This window comes from Podarcis muralis, chromosome 12 (assembly GCF_964188315.1).
Source record: "Podarcis muralis chromosome 12, rPodMur119.hap1.1, whole genome shotgun sequence".
Lineage (NCBI taxonomy): Eukaryota > Metazoa > Chordata > Lepidosauria > Squamata > Lacertidae > Podarcis > Podarcis muralis.
In genome coordinates this window covers 41,003,705-41,015,949 of record NC_135666.1, presented here as the reverse complement: position 1 = coordinate 41,015,949, position 12,245 = coordinate 41,003,705, and the positions used below count along the sequence as shown (strand labels likewise).

The 12,245-nt window shown below is 42.2% G+C and overlaps 1 protein-coding gene and 1 long non-coding RNA gene across 12 annotated transcripts in view; one reads left to right on the top strand and one right to left on the bottom strand.

Annotated features, from left to right (window-relative positions):
• LOC144324935 (uncharacterized) overlaps positions 1-12,245 on the bottom strand; it is a 108,022-nt gene that overhangs the window by 14,557 nt on the left and 81,220 nt on the right. The window lies entirely within an intron of this gene.
• The window catches only part of ZNF385D (zinc finger protein 385D), a 374,703-nt gene that overhangs the window by 294,569 nt on the left and 67,889 nt on the right, over positions 1-12,245 (top strand). For 9 of the 11 annotated variants that reach the window (XM_077916271.1, XM_028750022.2, XM_028750024.2 and 6 more), the window contains one exon: positions 1,769-1,879. The exons of the other annotated variants lie outside the window; for them this stretch is intronic. In XM_077916271.1, coding sequence (XP_077772397.1) covers positions 1,769-1,879 — 111 coding nt within the window. The remainder of the gene's footprint in view (positions 1-1,768; positions 1,880-12,245) is intronic. 11 annotated transcript variants of the gene reach the window in all.

Here is a 12,245-nt window from a genome sequence, read left to right as displayed (position 1 = left end):
TGCTTGGGAAGGACCCAGGGAAGGAGGAGACTTAGGCAGCTGTGAGAATGTGGGGACCTTCAGTCTCCACAACTGCCTCATAGGGGCAAGATCTGCTGAGAAGAGTTGCTGTGCTCATTAGGCCTGGCACTCCCTCCAAAATGGCTTGTCCCAATCCATCACCAGAAAAAGGGGGGTGGCAAATTGGAGGTCTCAATATACAGTCCTCTTATTCAGTTGTTCTGGAGAATTCATATGACATAACTCCAGATCCACTTCATTCCTGTGTTTCCTCTGTAGTCTTCCCATTTTTTCCAGCTGCCACTTTTGTGGCCATTTTCAACTGCTTAGACAAGCATAGCCCTATTGTTTTCCTACTGTGGAGCAGTGTTCTGCAATATGCGTAGCGACATGTGTGGTGACAGTTTCTTCTTCCATGCCTTTCTGCTTTCGTGTTATATTATTACTGATTCTCCCTATTAGTCTTACAGGGGTCAGCAAAATTTTTCAACAGAGGGCTGGTCCACTGTCCCTCAGACCTTGTGGGGGGCTGGACTATATTTTGGAAAAAAAGCGAGAGAATGAATTCCTATGGCCCACAAATAATCCAGAGATGCGTTTTAAATAAAAGGACACATTCTACTCATGGAAAAACACACTGATTCCCAGACCCAGATTTAGAAGGTGATTGGGCCGTATCCGGCCCCCAGGCCTTAGTTTGCCTACCCATGGTCTTTGAGAACAGAAAGTTTTGAGATTGCTTCATGAAGAAACAAGGAAAGCATTTGTAGCTGAAATAAGTTGGCCATGTTGCAAAAATAAAGAACTTGTCATTTTTCTTTGCATCTGTGATATATTTATCCTTTTTTGCACTTCAAATAAAATGCAAAATATGTCTCTCATTGCTCAATAATAAATATTTAAACATCAAAAAATCTTAATGAAATCTCGTGAAGCAAGCGAGAGCTAAAAGTAACTGCACAATGAGTCCTTGACACAATAATCCATTCTACTACTTGTTCTTTTGTATTTTCCCTTGAGTCTTCTATCTTAATTTGTCTTATAGCATGCTTCTTTTGCCATATTCTTCCCACTTGAGAGTTACTGCAGACACACACCAAAAAGAGCCAAGAAGGAGAAATGATCCCACTTTCTGTGCCAGAAAAACACAATATATGTGAAAGTTGAAGTGAGATTCTTTAACGCTGAAGCAAGGGAGGAAACATTCAGACCTTGTGTAGTAACTAACTAAAGTTAAGAAAGAACAGTCTGACATGTCAGAATGTTCAGCACATTTCTTTAGGATCCATCAATTTCTTGCAATGAGATTTTCTAAAGTTGTGTCCGGTGTGCCCTTCAGAGCTCTTTGTTTCATTTGCACCCAATTTTTATTTTTTGCTCAAAAAATAAAACAAAATTGCTACATCTATACAGATAGAAAGGAAGTGGTATCTTGGGCTGCAATCCTGTGCACATTTATTTGGAAGGAAAGCCCCATTGAACTCAGTGAGACTTACTTTTAAGAAGACTTACAAGGGTTGTACTGCTAATGTTTAAAAAGAAAATAAGACTTTGGGTTGTATCCAGTGGGAGTCATACTCAGCATAGATAAACTTGAATTAATGGACATGGCTAATGTAAGTCTGTTAATTTCAGTGGGTCTACTCTGTGTAAAGCTTGGTTGGATACGATCCATTGGCAGTGTGTAAATTCCATTAAGCATTGTTAGCAGAATTGGCAGACTTCCAAGAGAACAGAAAAGCTTTTATTTCTCCTCCTTTTGTTGCAGATGGACCCAATTCAAAAAGCTGTAATAAATCATACGTTTGGGGTTCCTCTTCCTCACAGAAGAAAGCAAATCATATCGTGCAACATTTGCCAGTTGAGATTTAATTCGGATGTAAGTAGATAATTTATATCTTCTTAAAAATATGTATGCATGAGATAATGGGTTTGGGTTTTTGCTTTGCTTTGCTTTGCTTTTTTGGCAATGGAACCTGTATGATATTATTTCACATTTGCCTCATGGTTATGGAGCAATAATGTATATGATTACTTGATACTCATCGGCTCAGCTTTTCTCTTTCGGTTCTCCTTTCTGCAATTTCAGTTCTACAGCTTGAATTATATATAGCTATAGATAAAGTTATATGGAAGCCTGCTGATCATGGAGGGAAAGGAAGAGCAGATAGGTGCCTAGGCCGACTGGAAGAAAACAAACCACAGTGCCTGGGAAACTTCTCTTCAGCTGCACAGGCAAATGTGGTAGGGGGGAAAGGCTTGGGGAAGAGCTGGACATGGTTTGGGGGGCCGGTGGCTTGCCACTCGGATGTAACATTCCAAATATTTTCTCATGTGTGGAATACATTGGCATATTTTAGGGTTGCCATATGTCCTCTTTTTCCAGGACACGTCCTCTTTTTCATGGGTAGAGTCACCATAGTGATCCATTGTTAGAAGTCAGCAAATGTGTCCTCTTTTTTGCTCTTCAGAATATGGCAACCTTATTTTCTTGCTTTTCTACAAAGTGTGGCATATATTGGTGTCAGGGAACTGACATCGGAGCTAGAGGCAGAGGGAAGGCTCTCAAATGATGCTGGAGAAGGGCCCAGCAGGGAGAGAGGCAGCTCAGCAGAGGGGGAAGCAAATCAGCACAACACCAGGGATAAAGGGGGGCAGATGGGGGAATCGGCGAGAGGGCTCCAGGACTCTTCACTGGACACCAGCGGGGAGAGCACAGGTCCTCCGCTACCCACGCCCTCCCTGCGCGGAAGACTTCCGCGCAGGGAGAGTAGGAGGAGACTGGGCGTCAAACAATTTTTATGTTGGAAAAGGTTTAAGAAACGCCCACTGACGGATTCTGCTAGCGACTGAGGCAGCCACGAAGAGAAGGGCTGTCCAGACAGAAAGGTTTAACAAGGCAATTTGGCCTGGAGAGGCGGCAGCTTACGCACGAGCAACCCCATACTCATTACAATTGGCAACTGAAAAATACAGTGGTACCTCTGGTTACAGACGGGATCCGTTCCAGAGGCCCGGCTGCATCCCGAAAAGTCCGTAACTGGAGGCACCCTTCTGCACATGTGAGTGGTGCGCAGATCGCTTCTGCTCACGCATGCGTGGCAAAACCCAGAAGTATACACTTCCCGGTATGCCATGTTTGCAACCAGAAGATTATGTATTCAGAGGGATACGTAACCCGAAGTACCACTGTAATGAAAAGGGGGGGGGGGGAAATACTAGAAAGTTGTTCATTCGAATATTCTCAGTGAATATCAATATAACACGGAAAGCGTACAGAACATCCGAACATCTTGATATTCTGCCTTAGGAAGCCTAATCAAATATTGGAGAATGCCCTGCATTTATACAGAACACATGACTAATTTGAGAACATCCTAATACATTTTTGCACAGTTGGATATGCGATGGCTTCTGCTTTTATAGGCATGTGCTGCAAATTTTGAAACGTTACCATAGTTTTCCTAAGACATAATTTTAGAAGCTGGTAATAGCACTTGAACTCAGTCTGAAACTGGATGTCCCTAATGTTGTGCTGTAAAAACTATTTGAATACTTTAGCTCAGTTCATTCCCTCCTCCCCCCCCCCCCCCCCCCGCATCTAGAGCCAAGCAGAAAGTTCTCAGTTGAGAATGTTTGGCCAAATTGGGGATGGGGTGGGCTGATGGGAAGAGGTACATAAAAGTGAGTCGGAAAGGGCTGGGCGATGGGCTCTGCAGGGTGGTGAATGCTTCCCTCTGTGAGGGAGTCCTCCCAGCCCTGCTAAAAGAGGTGGTCATTAAACCGCTTCTTAAAAAGACATCTCTGGACCTGGCCGATACGGCCAACTATCACCCAATCTCAAATCTTCCATTCTTGAGCAAAGTTATTGAACGGGTGGTTGCTGAACAACTCCAGGCTTGCCTGGAGGATGGGGACCATTTGGATCCCTTCCAGTTGGGGTTCAGGCCTTATCATGGGACTGAAACTGCCTTGGTCGCACTGGTCGATGATCTCTGGCAGGCTAGGGACAAGGGTGAAAGCTGTTTCCTAGTTCTGCTGGATCCCTCAGCGGCTTTTGATGCCATCAATCATGACATCCTTCTGCACCGTTTACAGGCGCTGGGGGCACTGTTGTACAGTGGTTCCACTCCTTCCTCCTGGGCCGTGTCCAGAAAGTGGTGTTGGGGGATGAATGTTCAGACCTATGGGCTCTCACTTGTGCGGTGCCTCAGGGTTCCGTCCTCTCCCCCATGATTTTTAATATGTATATGAAGCCACTGGGAGAGATCATCAGGGAGTTTGGGCTGGGTGTTCATCAGTATGCAGATGATACCCAGCTCTACCTCTCCTTTAAATCAGAACCAGTGAAGGTCCTGAAGGTCCTGTGTGAATGCCTGGAGGCGGTTGGAGGATGGATGGCGGCTAACAGATTGAGGTTGAATCCTGACAAGACAGAAGTACTGTTTTTGGGAGACAGGGGGCTGGGGACTCCCTGGTTCTGAATGGGGCAACTGTGCCCCTGAAGGAACAGGTGCACAGCCTGGGAGTCATTTTGGACTCACAGCTGTCCATGGAGGCGCAGGTCAATTCTGTGTCCAGCGCAGCTGTCTACCAGCTCCATCTGGTACGCAGGCTGAGACCCTACCTGCCCACAGACTGTCTCGCCAGAGTGGCACATGCTCTGGTTATCTTCCACTTGGACTACTGCAACGCACTCTACGTGGGGCTACCTTTGAAGGTGACCCGGAAACTGCACCTAATCCAGAATGCGGCAGCTAGACTGGTGACTGGGAGCGGCCACTGAGGCCACATAACACTGGTCCTGAACCATTAGCTCCCAGTACGTTTCCAGGCACAATTCAAAGTGTTGGTGCTATCCTTTAAAGCCCTAAATGGCCTCGGTCCTATATACCTGAAGGAGCGTCTCCACCCCCATTGTTCTGCCCGGACACTGATGTCCAGTGCCGAGGGCCTTCTGGCGGTTCCCTCACTGTGAGAAGTGAGCTTGCAGGAAACAGGCAGAGGGCCTTCTTGGCAGTGGCGCCCATCCTGTGAAACCACCTCCCAGCCAGATGGTTTGTTTATACTCCTCATTATTAAAATAGCAATATTATTGGCACAGGTACACAGCTTCATTTAGTCATCATTTATCTTAGTATTTCTTCAGTGAGTTGGCCAGCAATATTTACCTGTGATAAAGCTTCAGGTCATCTGCAGCTACCGCTGTCCTTACTAAACAGATTCTCTGGTTTTAAACTGAGAACAATTATTGATGTACCTGAACAAACTACAAGATGCCGTCACATAAAAACTACCCTAAACTGTGGAGTATTGATGTGCCGTGACTTATCTGGCCTTTCCTGTCTGTGCCACAGTGCCCCCTTTTGTACCCCAAAAGGATACAAATTGTGATGACACAAAGGAAATTACTGGATTCACGTTGTGAGTATTCTGCACATAATGGCTTGCAGTGCAGAGCAGCCTCATTATGACCAATGCTACAGTTCAGCTAGCTTGTGTACGTTGGACATACTGTAAGTTGTATGAATCAATTTCGGTGCAAAAATCTACGGTGCTGAATTTTTGCTGCCGACTATATTTACTTGGAATAGTGTTTCAGATTCTCAGAGCTCATATTAATACATGCTGGAAAAGTGCAATTTGGAAACTGAACTAAATACCAATGTTAAGCTATGCTTATCTTGAGCTAAGTGCATTTTTATTCACATTGAAACAATATTTATAAAGGTATGTCACTTTGGATTAAGCTTCTGTTTTGATATGAATTGAAAATGAAGCATTTAAAGGTCTAAAATTGCCATCAGGGACTCACTGCTTCTGCAGATGAAATCCAAAAAGGCAGTTTCAAATGAGTCCCCTGCAGCTCTCAGAAATATGCTTTTTTTCCTGCAAGAACAAACATACAGGTGTATTCATAGTATTGACCTGCACTCTTGATAGATAGAGCTTTGAAAAAATGAGTTTTGAGTGAAATGACTTACAAATCTTGTTCTGCTAGGTTTCTGCAGGTTTTAAGTGTGTGGTTGGTGGGGACACTGCTGCATAAATAGGTTGCATTTGTACTGAAGCACATTGTTAAAAGCATAAACGCCCTTCTTGTACGTCTTATAAAGAAGTCTTTAGGGATATTCTGAGAATAGGATTTCTCCTTTCTCCAGCGCTGCTTATTTTCTCTGCATCAGTGGTCTTGTCATGATAATCAACTTTTTTTGTCCCAACCATCAATCACTCTTGATTACAGCTGGGTAGAAGTTCTGTACTGTTGATCAGCTCATCAGTGTGCATAATGTTATACCTGGAGACTAGCGAAAATCATCCCTCAGTGGGAACTCACTTCACAGCTTTTGTCAAAAGTACTTTCATCTATCTATCACTCCCCTTGCACTTGTCACTTTTCTCTTTGATTGTAGGTCTTGTGAATTCAGATTACTTTTAGTTAGATGGATTTGAATACTGAAATGTCATCCTGGGTTGCAACATGTTTCATTTCACTGTACAAATATCACAGCAATTATTAATACATGAATTACAAATTAAAAGATGACGCTGTGCTTTTGCTCAAGGGAAGGAGCAATCTTCACTAATATTTAAGAGTTGACTCAGGGATGTGGTTTAATTTGGTTAAGGCAACACTTTATAATCAATGTTCACTATAATCAATGTTCACTATAAAAAACCAGGTAACTGCTAGCAGGGCAGTAGTTTAATTCAGGGGATGCTAACCTTTTTGGGCCAGCATGCACATTTCAGCTTGAGAAACTGTTATGGATATCATGTACACACACACACAGAGCAACCAAGCACATATCATAACCCATTCTATTGGCTACAATGGAAAGCTTCTTTCAAGCCAAAATTCACTGGTGCAGGGAGGCAGGGGATCCTGTGGGCACCAGGAAAGATCTGTGTGGGTGCATGGGTACCCGTGGGCATCATGTTGATGATCTTCGCTTTAATTTCTTAACAACACAATCCTCCACGTGTCTACCCTGAAGAACACTTACTGAATCAAATGGAACTTTCCCCCAGGTAAGTGTTACAAGATTGCAGTGTAAGTGACTAAATAGTAAATTAATTTCTTTAAATAAATTATGAGCCTACTTTACTGAAAAATGTGGCAACGCTGGTGCTGCTACAGGTTTGTTTGCACAGGCAAGATGTAGGGAGTATTACTCCTCTTAAATATGGCTTTGGCAGTAAATACATGCTTTGGAAAATGTGACAGGACTTAGAGACAGCTAGCTGATGCCTGCATGATTGCACTGAACCCAAATGTTGCATGTTTGGGGTACATCTCTCCACTTTTGCTAGTCACTGACAGTTCAAGAGAACCCGGGAATAGCATCTGGGCCTACCTGCTTACTGGTTCTGGCATTGCCATATGGCATCCTTTGAGCTGAGTGACCTGACCCACCCCTGGGGCGTGTGTTCTTTACCCCTTTGTGCTTTACCCCTTTACTTGGCAATTTGGTGGGCAAAGAGGGGCAGATTAAGAGGAAGGAGCAATGGCTGAATGTCATTCTCTGCAATGGCTTCTCCCTGCCACTTGTTTTCCTCTGTGTGTTAGTGAACCAGCGTTCCTCCATGAAACGTGGGAGAGTTCACTTGCCATTCCACTAAGTAGCGTCTGTACAGCAACATTCTTTGAACTGCAACAGAACTGTTTAGCCCAAGCAGTCTCCCCAGTACCTGTGCTTACAGGAAATCACCAGCTTTGTACATAGCCAAGAATCTGGATCATTTGCTGAGTCCAGCTCAGGTGATGCTATAACCCTGATCTAGAACAGACTCATTAAAGGTACATTAAAGCTGTGGTACTATTCTGGAGCCTCTCCTAGAAGACTCATGAGCCAGTGATGTATTGCTGTGTTGGAAACTCATTGTGGATTATTCTAAAGTGTATTTTAGTATGTGTGTGTGTGTGTATCTGTTTCAAATAGGCCAGAGCTCGATTGAAAGAAGTGATATGCAGTGCCAGCCAGCGAGTCTACTCAGAAGTAGATCCTATTGATTTTGGGTATAGGATTGCAGCTTGATTCTACTTTAGAACTCACATAACGTTTAATTAGGTATTGCACTTGCTAAATATAGTAGATTCTGATACAGGTTTACTGCTGTAAGCAATGATGCAGATCAATGTGAAGATTTACCAGGGTTCTGGTATTCTTGAGGTATTCTTATGCAACAAAAGAAGCACAAGATATAGCCTTTGGCCAATTAAGCAATCTATGCCCTTTTAAACTGTGTGTGGACAGGTTATTGTTTTTTGTTTTTTGTTTGTTACTATGTTACGTATTTTTGTGTTCTTATATTGTAAACTGCCCTCTGATCTTCAGGTGAAGGGTGGTATAAAAATTGATTGAATGAATGAATATGGATAATGTTATATTTCCTATAAATATGATATTTCCAAAGCACCAAGTAGAAATGACAAATTAAAGTATTAGAGTCTAACCACAAGAAAGGGACTTGATTAAAATCTCATATTTTCCCCCTCTATAAATGGTTTAATTAGTAAAAGCTAGTTTTCCTATTCCTTCTGGCCATATTTTAGGACAGTGATCAATTATGTTAATTACCTTAAGCAATGCTAGGAAACAGATGGTATCAAATTTCCATTAGACCTGCAAAATTCAGTATCACTTATTCTGTTTCACAGAATATTATAAAACCACTGGCAAATGTTTTCTTTTAATAAGCCAGTAATGGGCATACAGTAATTTTTAAAAGATGAAGCACTCACTCCAGAGAACTTGCTTTGTTGTGTTCTAACCTGATGATTTTTCTTAACACAAATTGAATGATCTCAGGGTAGCAAACACTATTTGTCTTCTTGAGTAAATCTTTTCCTTGAACCAGATTTCCATCACTTGCACACACAAACATATTTCACTTTGTAGCACTTTATTTATTTTTTATGGTTTGATAATCAATATGACCATGTTGTGGTATTAAAAGTTTATAGCAAACTGTATTACTTTTCCAAAGACCTGTCAGTCCTCACTGCTCTTTAAAAGAAAAGAATAAAAAGAAATCTGGCTGCTGTATACTCAGATCTGATATCTCTTTTCTATTATAATCCTAGTTGAACAGATTGCCATAATTTATCTGTCATTATTCATCTATTTATCCTGTAATATAATGTTTCTATCAAAATTGTATGTGGTGATAAATGCTTACAATGAAGCCCATTGTAATGATAAGCAGTTGCAAAGCAACAGCAATAAGTGAATATCAGTATTTGGAGCTGCAGAGAAATATGAAGTATGGCAAATGAAATTTTTATCTCCCTTGAGATGGATTATTGAACATTACTTAAAAATGACAAGGCATTTGATGTTTATTATTCAGGTTCTGCCTGGCCAAATCCATGGTTTATACACAGTAGTAACTGTAGCTTCTTATGTCTAAACCTGATGCCCACATACCTGAACATAAACCTCACTGAAACTGTAGGGTTTACTTCTTGAAAGCATAAATAGGATCGTGCTGCACAAGGTTCGCTGTTTGAAGACAATGGCCCAGTTTGCACTTAACATTAAACCATGATTACGAAGACAGACCTCAGGAAGGCATAGACTTGTGCACTATTCCCTGTTGTGCCCACCAGGGGAATATCCTGCTCCCTTTTTAAATTAACCAAAGTTTAGTGTTGTAGCCGAACCCTAAATTGTGATTCGTCTTAACTATATCTTGTTGGAACACGCCAACTTCTTTGACTACGGTTTGCAATTGGTTTGTTTCAACAAATCATGGTTGTAGTCTAAAGTGACTCACCTGGTGGAACATTAATGCTAGCCAGTTACCAGGACGGAAGGAAAAGGTGGTGCAGAGGGAAGGAGAACTTTGTGGAGGTACCAGGAGGAGTGCCAGAATGGCTCCACCATTGGGCCCGCACAACCAATATATTGCCAGCTCTCCCTCTCAGTAAGCTTCAGCAAAGCCACTGTTAAGAAGCTACTGTGGCTCCATCTCACTGGATGAGTTGCTTCTGGTTTTGGCAAATCTGAAACAGAAGCTTCCAAGTGCCTTACAGCTGTGCTTGAGAAAGCGGTGGGAGCACACGAGCCCAAGGCTCACCTAAAGCTTATCATTATGTCCAAACCAGCCATGATCAAAGCTTGCCCCTTGTGCATTTTGGTAGACATGCAAATCTGTTTAATTTTAATTTGTTCTTAGCCCGTTGTGGTAGTCTGCACTGTTTCCTCCACAGAAGTTCTTGGCTTTTTCTTAAGTTCTAAGCTGGATTTATGGCTTTTAGACAGTCTCAATGGGCTCTGAATTAGATGTTGATTTAGAGGGCAGGTCCACACAAAGGCAGGAATCCGAATTCAATCCACAGTTTCACAAGCCAAACAGCCAATTCAGTGTGGCTCCTTTGAGTCCTAAAGGACCCAAACCACTGCTTTGTGAGGGCATTTGGAAGCCAAAGTGCTCGCAAGGTTTAAGAAGCTATAAGGTGGCCTTGCATATAAACCTTCATCTTCTATCCAAAGCAAAGCCATGCCTTCTCCTCCAGGTCTTTTCTCCAGTCTACAGTGAGTGACTGGAAGTGGGAAAGCAGCACAAAGCCCTCCTCCTTTTCCTTCCATTCTGCAAACAAACAGAAACTCTGGATTCCCACCCAAATCCTGCTTGTGTCAGATCACACAGATATTTCTGGTGCCACCTTAACTGAAAAGATTGTAAACAGCAGCACACCAGGTGGAAGCAGATAGGGTTTGCATTTTGCTGTACATTTTGGGTTTTCCTAGGATTGGGGAAATCCAAATTCACAGGTAGGAAAAATGTGCCATGAGAGAGCGAATTCTGTAAGCACTGATTATTAGAATTTTTGTGCACAGCATCTTGGAAACTTAAAATCATAGAATTGTAGAGTTGGAAGGGACCCTGAGGTTCCTCTAATCCAGTGGTGGCCAAACTCGGCCCTCCAGATGTTTTGGGACTATAATTCCCATCATCCCTGACCAATGGTTCTGTTAGCTAGGGATGATGGGAGTTGTAGTCTCAAAACATCTGGAGGGCCGAGTTTGGCCACCACTGCTCTAATCCAACCCTCTGCATTGAGTCATGTGACCTCTCTTTCTTACAAAATGTTCAACCACTTTATGCTGCAAACACTATAAAGCAAACACCTTAATTTTAACGGGGAAGAGTAGTTGCGACTAGAGCTACTGCGCTATGTTCCTCCCAACACGTTTTTGTTGAATTGCCGGACTAACAGAGGATGACTGCATTTAAATGTGCTGTGTACTGAAACATGAATTGCCTGTAGGAAAAGGCTGGCCTTTAGTTTCACCACAGGGTATTCAGCATGTGCAAAAGTGCATTTACCAAGTGATGAGTGATGGATTGGCACTTTAGGGTCCTTTGAACTGGGAGTGATTCAGTGTCTGCTTGTGAGATTCTCTTGTATCAACACCAAATAGGATAAGGCAATGCTACACTGATATTTGTGGCCAGTTTCTAATCTGTTTTGCTATGCTTTTTGTGTGTTGCTCATGCACTGCAATCAATGGAGATACACCGAACAGGCATAAGTAAAGCCAGCCCCTTAATCAATTACAGAAACAAGAAGTACTATCTCCAATTTTCTTTTTAACCTGCATGTTAAATTAATGCCTAAAAAAAAGAAGAGGAGCTGTAACCTTTGCAAATCTTACGCAACTATGCACATGCAGTTTAATTCGTTCTGTAGGATGAAGCAAATATTGTCAAAGATAATAAGTTCCTTCTGCAGGCTCTTTCAGTTCTAATAAGCTAAACTGGCTGATGGCAGGGCCTTAAAAGTATAAAAGAGCTTGAGTCAGGACCATTTTAAATATTATGCTAGTGTAGAGTCTCAACCAAGTAGGATTTCCAGATGTGTCAGAATTATAGGGTTTCTATAATCTTTAGGATATTACCTATTTTCAATTATCTGTTGGATAAATGTGCCTATCCTGTCCATTGTTTTGATATATCCTAAAATTTCTCATGGCAGATCTTCCCTAGCCACATGGAAGAGGCGGGACAATTCAAAATGCTGGCAAGAGCAACAGAATTAAGTGTTTTCCCACTCAGTTGTAGAGGTGAATAAGGCCCACATCTGTTAGTATCTGCAGAGGGAAAGTGTTCCAAGTGGTGTAAAGACCTTTAGTAGGATTGATATTGGTGGAGGCGCATATTTTAATACATTATTATGCTGCTAGAAAAAGAAGTTCCAATGCTATTTTTTAAAATGTGCTGTACATAGTTTAAGA